General features: G+C 41.0%; 1 protein-coding gene across 2 annotated transcripts in view; it reads right to left on the bottom strand.

Annotated features, from left to right (window-relative positions):
* Positions 1–468: 468 nt before the first annotated feature.
* nup153 (nucleoporin 153) overlaps positions 469–19,470 on the bottom strand; it is a 67,570-nt gene continuing 48,568 nt past the window's right edge. For both annotated transcript variants that reach the window (XM_048550547.1, XM_048550540.2), the window contains 5 exons: positions 17,404–18,255; positions 5,525–5,890; positions 4,005–4,283; positions 2,252–2,414; positions 469–1,530 (listed from right to left, as the gene is read on the bottom strand). In XM_048550547.1, the coding sequence (XP_048406504.1) occupies positions 1,437–1,530; positions 2,252–2,414; positions 4,005–4,283; positions 5,525–5,890; positions 17,404–18,255 (1,754 nt within the window). In that variant the 3' untranslated portion in view covers positions 469–1,436. The remainder of the gene's footprint in view (positions 1,531–2,251; positions 2,415–4,004; positions 4,284–5,524; positions 5,891–17,403; positions 18,256–19,470) is intronic.

Here is a 19,470-nt window from a genome sequence, read left to right as displayed (position 1 = left end):
TTGTATCGATCATTTCAGGGGCAACTGCATGGTATAGCTGCAGATTGTCAAATGTTGAATTATCTATCCTTTTTCTTTGTAAGACTCCCTGGCAATACTCTAAGAGCAACAAGGGTTATTTCAGTACTAAGCACAAATATAAGACAGACAGTCACGAACAAATTAAGAGAAAGTTGAAGAAAAAGATGTCTTTACCCAGAAATTGTTTACAACATGGCACATGAAACAGTTAGTGACAGGATTAGGAATAATGTCCTTACAAGCAACTAGCTAGAGGTATGTGAAAAGACAAAGGGACATAAAGATAAGGCCAGGCCTGCTTTAGTGTTGTAAATTCTTTGCATGTTAGAGGAACTCTTCTGAAAGAGTACATTAAGTATGCACAGCATATTAAGACACTGATTATTTCTTCAGAAGAAAGGACTTACACTGAACTAAATAAATGATTTAATTTTTTTTATTGATGGCATTTATCCCATGGTTTTGTTAATCATACAGTAATAAACATGGCTTTAATATTAAATTGTTCTCCTTATTATCCAAAGTCACCATAGTCCATTTAAACAAATATAAAAATATATAGTTAATACTTTGTACAACACTGTTTTGGTCCAAACAAAAGTGGATCACAAAAGCCAATATGCAAACTTTAAAGAGTTCCCAATTTTTTTTTAAATCACAAAGGATGTTAAATGGATTAGGCAACTTTGAATAATGAGATTTACATAATAAAATCTTCTAATAGACAGTACTGAACAAAAAACATACCACTATAACAAAAAATAATTCAAGTTCACAGATGTGATTTTGTCCAAGAATGGTAATTGACTGAAAATCATAAGATATGTACATAATAGCTTGTAATAAAATGAAGTCAAAAAAGCATAAACAGAATTTTTAAAAAGCACATGTTCTATGAAAATGAAGACAATTCATTTGAAGTCCTTGAAGTATGATTCTTCAATCATTCTGCAGTCAGAAAACATCAGTGCACAATAGGCCATCCATTTAACATCTACACACACTCATATTTCACACATTGTGATGAAACCTTTGCACAATTATCAGCCCTATTCTCACTGATGCTCTTCAGTCCGTACAAATCTTTCGGTACAATTGAGTGGGTTATGAACAATATCTAGTGGTGCAGATGAAGAGGTATCAATGTACAAAGCCATTCACTTTGCAGGTTGTTTGTAGCCAGACCATGCCAAGTCTTTTACTAATGACACTGCTGGGATCTCACAAAAAAAAATCTACAGTCCACCCATCACCAGGCAACTAAAAGCAGCGACCAATTATATGCAGGTTCAAATGGTCCTAGGTAGATCTGATAAAGCCCAGAAGGAGGTACAATTCAATTATTAATGCAGGGCACCAGCTCTTTATAGAAAATACATTTTCAATAATTAGCTGTTTTTAAACAGTTCTGACATCTACTTCTTGCGCCTAACTGCAGTCTTTATCTTCCGCCCAGTAACAGTTGAACGGCCACTAGACGTTGTCGAAAAAGGATTGGTGCTGCTAACCCTGTCCAAAAAGGAAAACAAAGGCCAGTTGTTGATTGAATTATATATAAGCAAATTAAACACAAGAACATCTTTGTTCATATTTCAAATTTCAGAGTTTAACCATGTCACACATTTAATGATGTTTCTTCAGTTATGCTTAAAATGTATAAATGGATGCAGTGCAACAGTGGACTTGTTAAAATAATCCATTACCACTTTAAAACAAGGTTTTAGCTGCCCAACAACTGTGGTTGCAAATTGATTAAGTCAATCAGATCGGTTCCAGAAAATTAACTTTCAATATCACATTACGTTATTTTGATGAAAACAGTTTGTTCATAACCATCATCCTAGTATAAACTGCTAGCCACTGCTCAACACCCTCCATTACAGCAGTTCCATGGAGTCACTCCAAGGATGCTTCTGATTATCATAAATTCACCATACATTCCATCTTACAATTGCCATATTCTACAATGTCTACTCAACATATATCATGGAATATTTTTCCAGTAAAAAGTAAATTCAAGCCAATGTCAGTTGTATTTACAGACATCCACAGCTTTGAAGAAATGCAACTTCTTTCCTGAAGGGCATCTGAGATGTCTGAATTCAACTACACCACTTCATTCCTTTACACAAAACCTTCTGTTCAATCTTTGAACATCTGATCTTAGCTACGTTAGCAGGTGAGAAGCATTTTAGTTACTCAGAAAATCTTGCATCACAAAGATTCTTACCCAACAGCGAATCCAGGGGATGAATTGAACTGAAAGCCACCAGTGGATCCAGGCTGTTGTGTTGCTCCCGTAGAAGCAGATCCAAATTTAAAAACCTCATTTGATGAATTGGTGGCACTGAAGTTAAAACTTTGACCACTGTTTCCAAACTGGAAAGCATTACCTACAGATTAAGTTAGAAATTATTTCTAAACAAATATCACATTATAGAATTAAAAACGTTTTCAATTACAAGCAATGTAATGCCTCTGCTTGTCACAAATTAACTCTTGCTTGGTCACTTTCCAAACTTCCAATCAATCTAATTTAGAAAGACTGTTTTGTAATCATAAAAACAGACCACTTTTATACATTAGCTTGGCCTTCATAACAGATGTTATTTCAGTTCAGCATGTCAATTTGCATAGCTTACCCTCTTGCCTCCACACTTGTGGGAGGACCCAACATTTTTGTACCCCTCTTACAAGTCCTTTGAAACATTTTTTATAAACTCCTGCACACTTCAATCACAGATTAAATCATTTTTCAACTGTTCCCTTGTATTCCTAATCACACAACTACTCTTTTGCCTGGCCTTTCACCCTTAGCAAACTTCAGTGCATCTAAAACACTAACAATATGCTTTTGTTAGTCAGGCCTAACACATGACTTCTGGTCTTGCTCACCTAAACTGGCCTTGGTCCTTTAATGACTTAATATAATATTGCCACCCATATTTTCAATTCCACTCACTCAATCTTGTCCTCCATAGACAGTATTTTTATAACTACTACAATGGCCCCTCAAGCACTTTTGTAAATCTCTTACTTTGCCCTACCTTCACCAGCTGGGTTTTCAGCTATCTTGCCCTTACTCGCTGGAACCCCTTTCCTCCATTTCTACCTTTTACTTGACGTTTTTCCTTAAAATCAATTTCTTTTGGGTAGAGATTTTGGATCAGCATTCAATGGTCTCATGAGGCTGCAGTGAATTTGGCTGTATCCAATAGGTGAGGCAACTCCCATTATTTTCGAATCTACCATTCCAAGCTCAAAAAGTACCCATGTTATGAGATCCTAACAGGTCTGGAGTAGACAGGAAAATAGAATTGTTACAACTTGTACTGCAATTTGTAATCAGTTCTCAACCTTTTTTGCTTTTAAAGCTACCTGGCCTGACAGCACACACCATCAGACTAGGTGGTTAACTTGTCTACAGGCACCTACTATGACTGTGAGAATTCTTTCCTCCTCAAGATTTTGGGATTGACATGATTGTAGTTTTATAGCAGAGGTAAACATTTTAAGAAATAAAATTGCAATCTATTAATTTTCATCTTCCACTTCAACATCTGGTATATTCGCTTTTCCTGCCACTGCCTATGACAATCAATTTGTATGTTGCACAGAGGAGACTGCTAAAAACTTCTCTTCACGGATGCATACAATGGAGTTTTATAACTAGAGATGGTATGAGATTTAGATTTCTATTAGATTTTAATTGCAAATGCTACTTCTGCCACATTACCTCATATTTCACCAAATTCAGGATAACTATTCTATTTAGTCTGCACTACATGCAACTCCAGCCCCATAGACTATTGGTCTGCTCTTAAGTGCTCTTGAAATGGTGAAACAAGCCACTCAGGCCAAAGGACATTAGTGGCTAGCAACAAACACTGTCAGCAATGTCAACATTGCTGAAAGAATAAATTTAAAATGTGGATATGCCAAATTTAAAGCGGTTTAACTTACTAAAATATGAATTTACTTACTCGAGGTAGATGAATTTGAACCAAATGTGGTTTGTTGGTTGGGTAACTGTCCTCCAAAGAGAGATGGTTGGCTACTGGTAGACTGTGAACCAAAGGCAGGTTGCTGACAACCTGTTGAGAATGCAAAGGTAGGTGCACCAGCCGAAACAAAGGCAGTAGGTGGCTGACTGCTGCTTTGCCCAAATAGAGGAACAGGGGTCTGTACACCACCAAAAGCTGGAGGATTTGCTGCAGCTGTAGAACTTGATCCAAACCCAAAGATAGAGTTTGAGGAACCACCTGAAAGATCAAATGGTAAGCAATACTATTAAAATATCTTCAAGTTACTGGTTTTATCATACTTTAATTTTTATGCTATTTTTCTGCACTAGCTCAAATTATCAATAATTTTTTAATCTGCGTGTTAGATGGAGGGGTGCCATAAGTCTGGAGGTTGGTTAACATGGTGCCACTATTTCAGAAAGGCGGTAAGGAAACGCCAGGGAACTACAGACCACTGAGCCTGACATTAGTGGTGGGCAAGTTGTTGGAGGGAATCCTGAGGGACAGGATTTACATGCATTTGGCAAGCCAAGGACTGATTAGGGATAGTCAACATGGCTTTGTGCATGGGAAATCGTGTCTCACTAACTTGATCGGTTTGAAGTAGTAACGAAGAGGACTGATGAGGCAGAGTGGTGGACATAATCGATATAGACTTCAGTATGGCATTTGATGAGGTTCTTCATAGTAGACTGTTTAGCAAGGTTAGATCACATTGGAACACAGGGAGGACTAGCCATTTGGATACAGAACTGGCTCAAGAGGTAGAGACAAAGAGTGGTGGTGGATTGCTTTTCAGACTGGAGGCCTGTGGCCAGTGATGCACCACAAGGATCAGTGCTGGGACCACTTCTTTAGGTCATTTATATAAATAATTCATATGTGAACATAAGAGATTAGGTTATTAAGTTTGCAAATGACACCAAAATTAGAGGATGTAGTGGACAGCGAAGATGGTTATTTCAGAGCGCAACAGGACCTTGATCAGATGGGGTGAGGAGTTGCAGATGGAGTTTAATTAAGATAAATGAGGTGCTGCATTTTGCAAAGGCAACTCAGGGCAGGACTCGTGCACTTGACAGCAAGGTCCTGAGGAGTGCTGTTGTACAGAGTCCTGGTTGTGCATAGCTCCTTTAAAGTAGAAATTTTCAGGCAGATGGAATAGTGAAGGCGTTTGGTATGCTTGTCTTTATTGGTCAGTGCATTGAGTGTTGGAGTTGGGAAGTCATGTTGCAGTTGGAGAGACATTGATTGGGCCATTTTTGGAACACTGTACAATTCTAGTCTTCCAGCACATTACAATGCTTTATTATCTATGTCAGTTATATCTCAAATGGTCTTTTGCTTTCTTGTTGATTTAATTAATTTAGTACTTAAGGACTTCTATCTAAAATCGAAAAAAAATCTCCACATTGACCACTGTATTGATCTTTGTGTTCTTACACATCTCAAAACCGAGGGGATATGTTAAGACTTACCTGTTGAACTTGATGTTGTGGTTGAAGCACCGAATGTAAACACAGATGATGTAGCAGTGCTACTACTGGGTGTTGAGCCAAATGGGAATGCTACAGAAGTCCCTGTACTTGAATTGCTGACAGGTGGTTTAATATCTTGTGAGCCAAATAAAAATGGCTTGGTTGCAGCAACTGTCGACTCAGAACAGCTTCCAAGATTTGCACTTCCCGCAGTGGTGCTCGCCTGTCCAAATAAAAATGGTGGGTTTGTAGCAGATGCAGAATTACCAAAGATGGAGGGGGGTGCGGAACCCGCAGCATTTGCTGCAGTGGACATGGAAGAACTGTTGCCAAATAAGCTGAAGGCTGGTTTTGTAATTCCTTGTTCTAGAACACGGAGAGAAAGTGAAATTTAAGATCAATTCAAACTCTGAGTATTTCTACAGAATTACCACTGAGCTGCTCATACTATTCAAATGCATTACAACACATGATGCAGTTAGAGGTTAATCAAACAAATACGCCCTCAAAACAAAAGCAAAAAATCGATGTACAAAAATGCTTTGTTATTATACATGCATTCAAATATACTGATTGTTTAAACAGAAATACATGATCACCTTAGGCTGAAGTATTTTCTGCGGGCGCGGCAGCTGCAAATGCAACGAAAATACAGGAGAAATCATCAACTATTCAGCCCATCAGGCTGCTTCACCATGCTCCGAGTGGGGAAATTCCTTCTCATTTCAGTCCCAAGGGCCACCTTTTTTCCTAAGGCTATCACATGAAGCAGCCTTCTCAGTTCTAACCTTCCTAAAAATGTCAGAGAAAACAGACCCAAACTCTTCAACTGATGGTTCCACCATCCTAGGAATTGGACTGACGAACCTCTGTACTCCCTCTCTGGCAAGTGCTCCGTTTCTGAGACAAGGGGACCAGAACTGCACATAATACTCCAGGTGCAGTTTCACCACTGTTCTCTACAATCAAAGCAGGACTTCATTTCTGTACTCAAATTCCTCTTCACATTATATTCCAGCAGACAAGCTCTTTTCCACTGACACCTGTACATATTCCCATGAAGCCTCTTTGCATTCTCCTTATAACTGTCATTCCCACCAAGTTTTGTATAATCTGCAAACTTGGAAGTATGACAACCAACTGCATCTATTTCACTGAAATAGCTTGTGAATACTTGGAACTCACACACTGATCCTTATGGTAATCCACGAGTCACAGCCTACTAACCTGAGAATGACCCATTTATTCCTGATCCCTTTGTGCCTGTTAACTAATCCTCAATTCAAGTATATTACCTCAATCCCATGCACTTTAATTTTTGCTAACTATCCTTAAATGGGACATCAAAAGCCTTCTCAAAATCCACATATACCACATTCACTGACACCACCTAATCGACTCAACCCGTAATGTTCTAAAAATAAGCTCAGGTTAGTCAAACATCATTTCTTCATCATTAAATTCTCATCAACAGGCCAATCAGACAACTATTTTGTAAATATCCAGTTATCATCTCCCTATGTTCCCTACTATTGGCATCAGACTAAAAGGTCTGAAGGTCCCTCTTTCTTCTTTCATCCTTTAATAAACAGTGTGGTTATGATTGTATGCTTCCAATCCTCAAGTACCATTGTAGAATTAATTGAATTTTTAAATAATCACTGATGCGTCCATTTCTATAGCCATCTGTTTTCAACACTTTTGTTGGGAGGTTATCAGGTCCCATGAATTAGTCAACTTTCTATCCTATTAACTTGTGAAAAAGTAGTCTTGCACTTATACTATATTCTTTCAGTTCTCTCAACCCTTGGATGGTAATTATTTCAGGGAGACTAGTGTATGCCTCTGTAAAGGCAAACACTAAGTACTTAATTTAGCTTCTTCGCCATTTCTCAACTTCCTATTATAAATCCTAACCTTGCAAGTATAGACTCATTTGTCTCCACTATTCTTTTATGTCTTACGTGTTTATAGAAGCATTTAAAATGGTTATGTTTCTTTCCATTTTGCATTCTCATTCTATTTTTTATCAATTCCTACATGCTCCATTGATGAATTCTAAAATTGTCTCAATACTCAGGCATATAACTTATTTTGTCAATTTTACAAACCTCCTCTTTTCATTAAATGTAATCTTTCATTTCCCTCATAATCCTGTTGGGCATTTTGGCCTCAAAAGGAATTAATGTTTTGGAAAACTATGCATTCATTATTTGAATATTAGCCATTGCCTATCAACCTTCAAACTGCTTAACATTTTTCCAAATCACCAAAGACCAACACACTGATCCCAGCCCAGTTTAGGGGTTCCCAACAAAATGGAATAATTACCCCCTTCCTGAATATCAATAATAAAAAACTACACATTATATCTTCAGTTTGGAAATTAACGGCTGGTGTGATAACAATCACACGTGATTAGGTCAGGCTAGTAAGAACTGAAATGTATTTAGAAAGCATGTGAAAAATACACAGACTAGTTTCAATTGCACTAAACATTCCATAATGGATAGTTTTCAATGGCAGGGTGCCACGGCTAATTGTCTCCAGGCTCTGATGCAAATGAACTCAGTATAAACAAGTAAAGAGGGCATGCAGACAAGTAACTCAAGAATACTGCAATTACAGAGCTCTTCCTCTATACTTTTTCCTGCTGGGTTGATGTTCCGTTACTATAAATGTCACTAAGGTGCTTCCAACTCACTATGGCTTTGTGGTCAAGTTATATCCAACAACATGCTCTAGAAATTCTGTTCATAATTTGGCATCTTTCCACCACAGCAGCTGAGGCAGTCTATAATGTTCTAAATTAAGTTAATTCACCCATCTCCCAAGGTTAGCTCATAATAAAAATTTCAGGATCTGGACCTAGAGATGCAGTTCAGAAAAAAACACAATCAGTTTTCACGCCAAGTGAAGATATAATGCAACCATACATTTTGAGGGATAGTAGGAACTGCCGATGCTGGAGCGTCTGAGATAACAAGGTGTGGAACTGGATGAACACAGCAGGCCAAGCAGCAGAGGAGCAGGAAAGCTTGACGTTTCCGGTCGGGACCCTTTTTCAGAAATGGCGGAGGGGAAGGGGATTCTGAAATAAACAGGGAGACAAGGGAGGCGGATAGAAGATGGGCAAAGGAGAAGATAGGATGAGAGGAGACAGGCACAGGAAGGTGGGTGAGAGGAGGAATATTCTAGGTAGTTGTGGGAGTCGGTAGGCTTAAAATGGATATCGGTTTCCAGGTGGATGCCAGAGACGGAGAGAATCCAGGAAGGAGAGAGAGATATCAGAGATGGTCCAGGTAAACTTAAGGTTGGAGTGGAAAGTGCTAGTGAAGTGAATGAACTGTTCGAGCTCCTCGTGGGAACATGAGACGGTGCCAAAACAGTCAATGTAACGAAGGAAGAGATGGGGGATAGGGCCAGCGTAGCTTTGGAAGAGGGATTGTTCCACGTACCCTACAAAGAGGCAGTCATAGCTTCGGCCCATGGGGGTAGCCATGGCCACCCCCTTTGTAGGAAGTGGGAGAAACTAAGGGAGAAGTTGTTGAGGGTGAGGATGAGTTTGGATAAGCGGATGAGGGTGTCAGTGGAGGGGGCTGGTTGGGTCTGTGGGACAGGAAGAAGCAGAGGGCTTTTAGGCTATCAGCATGGGGAATGCAGGTGTATAGGGACTGGATGTCCAGAGTGAAAATGAGGTGTTGGTGACCAGGGAATTGGAAGTTCTGGAAGAGGTGGAGACTGTGGGTGGTGTCACAGACGTAGGTAGAGTGTTCCTGGACCAAGGGGGAGAAAATGGAATCCAGATAGGTGGAGGAGAGTTTGGCAGGGCAGGAGTAGGCGGAGACAATGGGGTCGACCAGGGCAGTCAGGTTTGTGGATTTTGGGAAGAAGATAGAAGCGGGCGGTGCGGGGTTGGGGAACAATGAGGTTAGAGGCTGTGGGTGGGAGGTCACCTGAGGTGATGCGGTTGTGGATGATTTGGGAGGTAATGGTTTGGTGCTTGGGGATGGGGTTATGATCCAGGGGACAGTATGTGGTGGTGTCAGAGAGTTGGCGCCTAGCCTCAGTAATGTAGAGGTCAGTGCACCATTCTACAACTGCACCTCCCTTGTCCGCAGGTTTAATGATGAAGTCAGGATTGGAGTGAAGGCCTGCATGTTTTTTGGAGGAGAGGTTGGAGTGGGTGAGTGAGACAGGTGGAGAGGTTGAGGCGATCGATGTCATGACGACAATTAGCGATGAAGAGATCGAGGGAGGATAGGAGGCCTTGGGGTGGTGTCCAGGAGGAGGGGTGCGTTGGAGGCAAGAGAAGGGGTCAAAAGAAGGAGGGTTAGTCTCAACGATTAAAGAAATAAGCACGGAGGCGGGGGAAAAACTGCTCAATGTTCAGGCAACAGTTATATTCAATCGATGTGTGGGTGGAGGAGGACAAAGGACAGTCTTTTGTTGAGGACTGAACACTGGTCCTCGTAAGGGGGAGGTCTGGGGGGGATAGTGAAGACTTGGCAGGGCTGGGTGTTTGGAGGCACTGTTTATAGTCAAACAGAGGCAAAAATATCTCTGCCCATCTTCAGCAGCAGAGGTAATTAGGAATCAAACCAGACTGTTGCCTCTGGGACACCCTAGTCCATTCCTCAATCAACACCAATCCCTTCTCCCACGGCACCTTCCCATGTAACTGAAGATGCAACACCTGCCTCTTCAGCTCCTCCCTGATCACCATCCAAAGGCCTGAACAGTCATTCCAGGTCAAACAGCATTTCACCAGCACCACCTCCAATCTAGTCTACTGCATTCGCTGCACCTATGTGGCCTATACTACACTGGAGAAACCAAACACAGACTGCTAACCGCTTTGCAAAATACCTCTAATCCATGCACAAGCAAGACCCTGACCTTCCTGTAGCCAGTAATTTTAACACTGCTTCCTGTTCGCATGCCTATTTGTTTGTCCTCTACATGCTGCAATGCTCCAGTGAATCAGTGCAAAACAACATCTCATCTTCAGACTTGGCACTTTACAACCTTGTGGACTTAATACGGAGTTCAATACTTGTTACATTCTATCTCACTATGTCATCTCTCCCTTTCCCCTCCACTCCAGTGGGAGTGACTGTTCTCTCCAGTCTGGCAGTTAGATCTACCATTGCTCTGCCATTCTCACAATCCAATCACTTCATCCGATTTATCAAGGGTGAGAGAGATGATGGGAACTGCAGATGCTGGAGATTCCAAGATAATAAAATGTGAGGCTGGACGAACACAGCAGGCCAAGCAGCATCTCAGGAGCACAAAAGCTGACGTTTCGGGCCTAGACCCTTCATCAGAGAGGGGGATGGGGGGAGGGAACTGGAATAAATAGGGAGAGAGGGGGACGCGGACCGAAGATGGAGAGTAAAGAAGATAGGTGGAGAGAGTGTAGGTGGGGAGGTAGGGAGGGGATAGGTCAGTCCAGGGAAGACGGACAGGTCAAGGAGGTGGGATGAGGTTAGTAGGTAGCGGGGGGTGCGGCTTGGGGTGGGAGGAAGGGATGGGTGAGAGGAAGAACCGGTTAGGGAGGCAGAGACAGGTTGGACTGCACTGCCACAATGATGCCACCCGAAGGTTGCAGGAACAGCAACTCATATTCCACCTGGGAACCCTGCAGCCATATGGTATCAATGTGGACTTCACCAGTTTCAAAATCTCCCCTTCCCCAACTGCATCCCTCAACCAGCCCAGTTCGTCCCCTCCCCCCACTGCACCACACAACCAGCCCAGCTCTTCCCCCCCACCCATTGCATCCCAAAACCAGTCCAACCTGTCTCTGCCTCCCTAACCGGTTCTTCCTCTCACCCATCCCTTCCTCCCACCCCAAGCCGCACCCCCCGCTACCTACTAACCTCATCCCACCTCCTTGACCTGTCCGTCTTCCCTGGACTGACCTATCCCCTCCCTACCTCCCCACCTACACTCTCTCCACCTATCTTCTTTACTCTCCATCTTCGGTCCGCCTCCCCCTCTCTCCCTATTTATTCCAGTTCCCTCCCCCCATCCCCCTCTCTGATGAAGGGTCTAGGCCCGAAACGTCAGCTTTTGTGCTCCTGAGATGCTGCTTGGCCTGCTGTGTTCGTCCAGCCTCACATTTTATTATCCGATTTATCAACACCTTTTTGCCTCCCAGCACCCCAACCACTGCATAAATGCTGCCCCCTCCACATTTCACATAGCTCTGAAGCGTCACCTGAACTCAATGTTAGATTGCTCTCTCCATGGATGCTGCCTGATCCAGTGATTTACAGCATTTTTTGTTTTCACTATAAATACCAGCATTTGCAGTAATTTGCTCCTAGACATGTTGACAGTTTAATTCATCCATATTTTAAAAATGCAATAACCCAGAGATAACCATGATTGATCATGAACGAAATCAAAAACAGTGGTTAAAGTCTGGCTCAGATGATTTTCTTTTAACATTCAAAATTTGGGTAATAGAACTTCCAACCTGAAGTGCCACATTTATTATTACAATAGCTACATAAAGTATCCTTCAACTACAATGAAGTCAATATTTGTTCAGCTACTTTTCTCTTCCGCAGTGATTTGCTGAATTGCTACCTGTGATACAGTTGCAAGGGAACAGGTTGTAATTTATCTTGAACAAATGGTTCAGTGCAAATTTAGGCATTCAACTATATAGTCATTTGAGACCATATATGGCAGTTTAAGGGTGGTGAGATGAACAATGTCAGTGTAACTACAGAAAGAGCCACTTGATATTTGACAAAGTGGATCACTGACTTCTTCATCCTCACAAATAAAGTGAGAATCAGTGCCTGCTTAGACTATTTCATTGGGTGTCACTGGTTGACTTCTTAAAGAACAAGAAAATGTATTCTAGGGACCTCTCTATAAAGAGAAACAGTTACGCAGAATTGTGAGGACATTTACAATTTTTCAAAGCCTTATAAACAGACTTATGGCACCAGTAACTCCAAGTCAAATTCTATTTTCTAATAGAGGATAACACTGCACAGTTGCGTTTTCCCATGAAAAATAAACATTTATGGCTTTGACTGTAAATGAATTAGTGCAAGTTAGCTGTATCATGATATATAATTTTGAAATATGCAAGTTAGAATAGTTTAAGTGGACTAAAATAGCAATAAAGGTAAAACTTGAGAGAGAAAGCTAAGGCATGATCATTATTAAAAGGGCATGAGGCTGATCACTTAGGACAGAGACAAGGAGAAATTTCTTCATTCATAGGGTTATGACTCTTCAGAATTCTCTTCCTTCAGACAGCTGTAGATGCTTCATTGTTGAATATACCTAAGGCTAAAGATAGATATGTGGTGTCTCAGTGAATAAAAAGACATGGAAAGTAGATTGAAAACAAGTTTGGATCAGTCATGATTGTACTGAATGGCAGAATTGGCTCAATGGGCAGTACAGTCTACTCCTGCTTCTACTTACGATTTTAAAATTTCAGGCAGAGATAAGTACATTAGAATGATTCAAAACATTGTTTTTTATTCTATCGCAGGTTTGATTGTTTGGGGAAAGCATTCTCTACCAGTATATTTGTTTGTCCACACTGATTCATCAGCAGCCTAACAACTCTGTTAGCCATACAAATCCAGAGTTTTGGATTTTCTTGGATCACCAGGTACCCAAGAATAGAGCAACAGGCACGTGACTCTAGATCTATAGCAACGTACACTCAGTCCTTGTTTTCCACCAATTTGTTACCTGCAGATCTGCATATTGAAGGTTGGCCCCAGACACCCCTTCAAAATTTGTTCACAGGCTTTCGACTACACCTAAAAGATTTGAAACACTGCAACACCTGAACATGTACAGTCGCTTTCCTCTGCATGTGAGTGCATTCTTACATATACACACCACCTGCTCCATCTGGGTGTGAGCATTCACATTCCATTCTGTTGTCCAGTTCTCCAAATGGTCTGCCTCGGTAAACATCAGTCATTCGCTGTACAGTGAACGGGGGCCTTATTGATATCTGCATTTTTGTCAGCTGCAAGTCTGTGCCCCTCCATCATCCCAGATAACAAAGACTGAGTATAGTTGACTCTTGGCTGCCCCTGAAATGGCTAAGACAGGCACTTAAATGTGTCAAACTGCTTTAGATAATTCTGTAAGGAAATGGAACTAGACAGACCACCTAGCATCATCCTTTCACCAGCCGCACCCATCCCTGTTACTAAAATCTGGGGACTTCTATCAAAATTGGATGACCCCCACAATAGCCTGACAAAGTCATACTCATGCACCTTACAATGGCCAAGACACCACCAACATGTGCAGCAGTTACTCTGCACTGGCAGGGCAGACCTGGAAGTGACAGCACTAAGTTATGTAACCAGTGAGGAGTTACTGGAAGTCCTCAACATTCACTCCAAACTCCTTCAAATGCGTTGACATCAGGTCAACACAGGCAACAAAATCTATTGAATACCACACTACAGATCACCTATAGCTGAAGAATAAATACCCCATGTTGAACACAACTTGGAAACTACAGACAGCAACAAAATATTCTGGGTGGGTTACTCCAATAAACACAAGTAGCTCAGTAGCACCACTACTGAATCCTAAAGGTAATTAGGGTTGATAATAAATGCTGACCTAGTCATTGATAACCACAACCCATGAAAGGACAATTTAAAACAAAGATGCTTTGTGAATGAGGCAGATGTCAGACCTCTCCGCAGAAAGTAAACAACTTTGGTGGGTGTCGCAGAGTTACTATTTTCATTCCATTCAGGGTAGGAATGTGGAATGTACAGGAATACCAATTAGCTGGTCACCTTGACCATATTCATTTTGCATTTTTTAAAGACTTTTTCAAAAAGTTAAAATTCATGTTTCCTGCCAATGGATTAAAACAAATTTTAGCATAAAGCATGACTTCACTTCAATGAGAGTAACTAGTTCCTTGTTTGAGTGTTTTCCTTGCTGCTAGGGTCAGTAGCCTTTTCAAATTTAAGAAATGAAGATTCTTTACAAGTTCATGCACAACATACTGTCGCACAAGATCATTAAATTCAGGCATGAAGATATTCATTTCAAGTATTATTCAGACATAGCCAGTGGGTCACTTGCTTGTTCCTGTTGAGTACTGACCCATCTATGGATTTCAAAGTAGCATCTACGACAATGGTACAGCTGAGAGTTCTTTTGATAGCAACATGCATGACATGAAGGTTGCCAGTATCTCTGGGTAGCTTGCTTTTTTTTGCATTGATCCAAAGCTTGTGGGCACGATACTTTGCTGACTTCTGCACAACTGCCTGAGCAACCACAAGATTATTGCATGTTTTACAATTAGGAGACAGGTTGTAAGTTAGGTCAGCTGTGCTTTTTGTTTCAATAAGACACTCACACAAGGTGGACCTCTAACCAATTTGTGTTCAGTTTTTTCCCTTTGTCAAATGTGGTTAATTACAACTTCTTTGAGAACTGATGGCCAAGACTTCCATGTGTCGAAATTATCTGATGAGACCTCAGGCAGAAAAGGACCTCCTGAGAGAATCTGAGCAGTTGTGATAATTATTGACAGCCCTCATGCATGCAATACTGACGTGCAACATCCCATCGTGCTCTGCCTTGTGTATTTTTGATGTGGCATCTGCACCATGCTATTCACAAGCAAAGTCAGATAGGCTTCACTTGAATCATCTGGCAAAAAGAGGGATTTAAATTAATTTGGGGAAAAGGGGATATGCAGGCTCACAAAGTAAAAGGATCTGGCAGCATTGTAAGTCAGCTATTTGGATAATGACACCCAGAGTGGGACAGGAAGGCACATAGTGTTAAAACACAGAAAAGCAGCAAATAGGATTAAAGAGGCTGAAGAGTGCAAAAGGCAAAAATTAATGACTCCTCACTTGAATGCACTTAGCATTTAGAAAATAAATAAAAGGCACAAACAGGCATTAATGGATACTATCTTAGTGCCATGACGGAAACAAAATAATCAAAGCTGGGAACTAAGCAGAGATATGAGACCTTTCAAAAGGACAGGCAGGAAGGAAAGTGTATTGGGCTAGCTTGTAGGATAAAGAATAACTAAGAAAATAATGAAGCAAGGTCAACAAAGGCAGGACATTAATCATGGATTTGCCATATAAACAGTGGCTACAAGAATATGTCAGAGGCTAAGAACACTGCAGTGAGTAACTGTCCTCCAAACACCCAAATCCTGCCCATCATCTACAAGGCACAAGTCAGGCGTGTGATGGAAAACTCTCTACTTGCCTGGATGGGTGTAACTCTAATAAAAATCAGGCTTTACACCATTCAGGACAAAGCATTCTGCTTCATTGGCACCATAGCCACAAGCATCCACTCCCTCCACTATAGATGCTCAGTAGCAGCTATTTGTACTATCTACTTGATGCAGTGCAGAAATTCAAAAATTCTTAGACTGCATCTTCCAAACCCATGACGTTGCCATCTGGAGCAACAAAAGCAGATACGTGGGAACACAACGAGCTGCCAGTTCCCCTCCAAGCCACTCAACACTTGGAAATTTAGCACATTCCTTTACTGTCACTAGGTCAAAATCCTGGAATCCCTCCCCAAGGGTATTGTGGGTCTACCGACAGCATGGGCTGCAAGGGTTCGAGGAGACAGCTCATCACCACCTGTTAACTGGGGACAGGCAATAAATACTGGCCAGCCACCAATGCTCACATCCCAGGAGTGAGAAGAAAAAAGGTGCAGATGGAGGAAGGGGCAAATGGTGTTTTGAACTTCATAGTGAGAGGATATGACTACAGGAGTCGTAGTACTGCAATTGTATGCGGCCTTGGTGGGACAACACCTGGAATATTGGGGCAGTTTTGATCCCCTTGTCTCAGGAAGGATGTTCTATTTATGAAGGGAGATCAAGGGCGGATTACAAGACCGATTCCTGGGATTGCAGGTCTTGTATGAAGGGAGATTAGATCCGATGGGAATACATTGCAGGTGATCAGAAGAACGAGGCAGGAAATTTCACAAGCCTATAAAATCCTAATAGTTTTAGACATGGTAAATGCAAGATGGATGTTCCAAATGACCAGTGTCTAAAAGCAGAGGTCACAGCGTAAGGATACCGGATAGGCCATTTCGGACTGAGGTGAGCAGAAATTCCTTCAGAGTGATGATTCTTTGGAAACTTCTGCCACAGAAAGCAGTTGAGGCGAAAACATTGAATGTCTTCAATAAGATTTACTGGCTAGAGGTTAAAAGGATCAAATAGCAAGGGACAAGAGCAGGAACACAGTACCGAGTGGGATGATCAACCATGATCACATTGAATTGCAGAGCAGGTTTGGAGGGCCGAATGGCATACTCCTGTTCTTATTTTCAATGTTTCTGAAGTCATGAAGAAGGTAATCATGGATTTGCATCTCTGTTGAAGGCATAACAGAAAATCCATACGAGTTCAAGGGTAGCATTCCTGCTCAATTCAGAGGACAGTGGGTTTAGGATTCCCTCTACAGACTTGAGCACTTATCCTATGCTGAGACCACAGCATGCAAGCACCAAGGGAATGCTACATTGTGGGATGGGTTGTTTGCAAAACAGACACTTAGCCAAATCTCACGCTACCCTCTCAGGTGGGTCTAGAAGATTCCACAGCACCATTTCTAACAGTAGAGAAATTCTGCTCCTTGTTCTGTCCAATATTTGTGCCTCAACTAATCAGAAAGGGATTAGGGGGTCATTGTCACTTTTCGTAACATTTTGAGCACAAGATACCTCCCACATTCCGCTATTTTTAACATATACACTTCAAATGCACTTCACAATGTGTAAAGCACTTTGTGACGGTGTACAAATTCAACCCCTCCTTTTTATTTCCCCTTTAATTTGTCATTCCTTACCTGAAGTATTTACTGTAGCCCCAAACACAAATCCTTGCTGTACAGTTTCTGTTGCCTCTGGTTTTTCAACAGGTTTAACCAAGTTGAAAGTAAACCCAGTCTTAGGTTCTGCTTTTGAAGTGTCAGACAAAGATGCTGATTCTTTGGTTTGGTCTGGCTTTTTAAAAGTAAGTTCAGACTGTAGTTGCGGTTCAACATCTTTCCTTTTACCAAATGCAACTGGTGTAGAGCACAAAGAGTTCTGTTTCTCATCTGGTTTGCCAAACACAAAAGCTTTCGCTGCCAAAGGCTCCTGATCTACTGCTTTTTCAAGCAGAACTGCATTTACAGTTGCAGCATCTTTTCTTTCTTCTGCTTTGTCCTGCTGAAACTGCATTACTGAGGTTTCTTTATTGTCCTCTGTGCCAAATTTAAAGACACTTGCAGTGCCCTTATCCTCAGGTTTAAATGTACCACTCGTATCAAATTTAAAACCCCCAGGCGCCACGTCACTCTTCTTACTTTGTTGACTTGTATCAGAGGCAAACTTAGTTGAAGTTGGATTGTTACCAAAGGCAGCTACCTCGAATTTAAATCCACCACTAGTAGCTTTAGAGTTATCCTTCTTGTTTTCCTCTGAAATTTTCTCAGTCGAATTAAGTCCAAATTTGAAAGCCCCTGCAACTTCAAATTTAAGTCCTCCAAAGGCAGTGGTTGAGGAAGCAGAATCTGACGTCCCAAATTTAAAACCACCCTGATTTCCAAATTTAAAACCAGTAGCACCATCTTTACTTTGCGAAGAGTCTACTGTTGAGGGCTGCATTCCAATGCTGAATGGAGAAGCAACAGTCGATAATACAGAAGAGCTGAGGCCTTAAGAGAAAAAGAACATGATAATTAAATTTACACTACCTGATACTATAAGACAAACAATGATCAAAATGTTATTTCAGTACAAGATAGACAAGTTCTGTATATCAGCAATGAAGTCTAATTTGTTCTTTTTAAAAACAAAGTATCTGGCCTAAATCTCTGCCCTTTCATTTTGAGTAAGCACTATGCAGATACAAGTGAGCTGAATGTAATCTGAACTCTGGCTTTCAGCAGCATTCCTCTATTAAATTAAAGTGAGCATTTTTATTCCAATAATAAAATGGACAGCACAGGAAAGAAACTACTCAGTAATCATCTATAAATATACACTTAGGTTTAAAAGTATGTAATCCTCACATTTCAGAATTTTTAAAAACAAAAGCAAAAGTTGCTATAAAGCCCAGCAGGTCTGGCAGCAACTGCTAAGAAAAAAAAACAGCATTAACATTGGGGTCCGGTGACCCTTCAACTCTGATTTTTTTTTTTCTTCACAGATGCTGCCAGATCTGCAGGGCTTTTCCAGTGACTTCTGCTGTTGTTCCTTTACAGCATCCGCAGTTCTTTCAGTTTTTATTCAGAATTTTTAAATTCATCGAGTGAGTGTGAGTATCACTGGCTGTGCCAGCATTTATTATATATCCTTACTAATGGTGGTGGTGGCGAGCAGCCTGTTTGAGCTGCCACAGCTCACGTGCTGTAGGGACAGCGAAATTGAAACCTGGAACACCATCTTTACGCTAATCTAATGACAGACTGCAAACATTACCATTCCTTTCAATTTATTTTACTACCGTATTTTTCCACTGCATCCAGAGGAACACCAGCTTTTTAAGCACTGTCTTCAATCCTACTCATGTCTTTATTTTTAGTTCATAAGAATAACTGAAAAGTTGATTTAGAATTAACAGGACACTCATTCAATAAAGCAATGAAAGTAAGCCATGAAATTTTTGTTCCTCAACTCATATCTTCAAATATTTAACAACTGATGCCTACCGGACAGATTCAGTTTATTGAGGCCAAAAGAAAGTAACATGGATAATAGTTGTTGGCCTGGTTGACAACACCCACAATCCATGAACAATTTTTAAAAATTCAAGACATTAAAGGGCCCAGTTTACCATGGTTAGATTGAAGTCACACCTAGATTAAAACAAAAATGCTAATTTAGTCCTCCGCTTTAAATCTTGAGTTAAATGCACTTTCATTTTCATC

The sequence above is a fragment of the Stegostoma tigrinum genome, chromosome 2, assembly GCF_030684315.1.
Source record: "Stegostoma tigrinum isolate sSteTig4 chromosome 2, sSteTig4.hap1, whole genome shotgun sequence".
NCBI classification, from domain to species: domain Eukaryota; kingdom Metazoa; phylum Chordata; class Chondrichthyes; order Orectolobiformes; family Stegostomatidae; genus Stegostoma; species Stegostoma tigrinum.
Note: the sequence above shows the minus strand (reverse complement) of the source record. Positions and strands in the feature narration are given on the sequence as shown.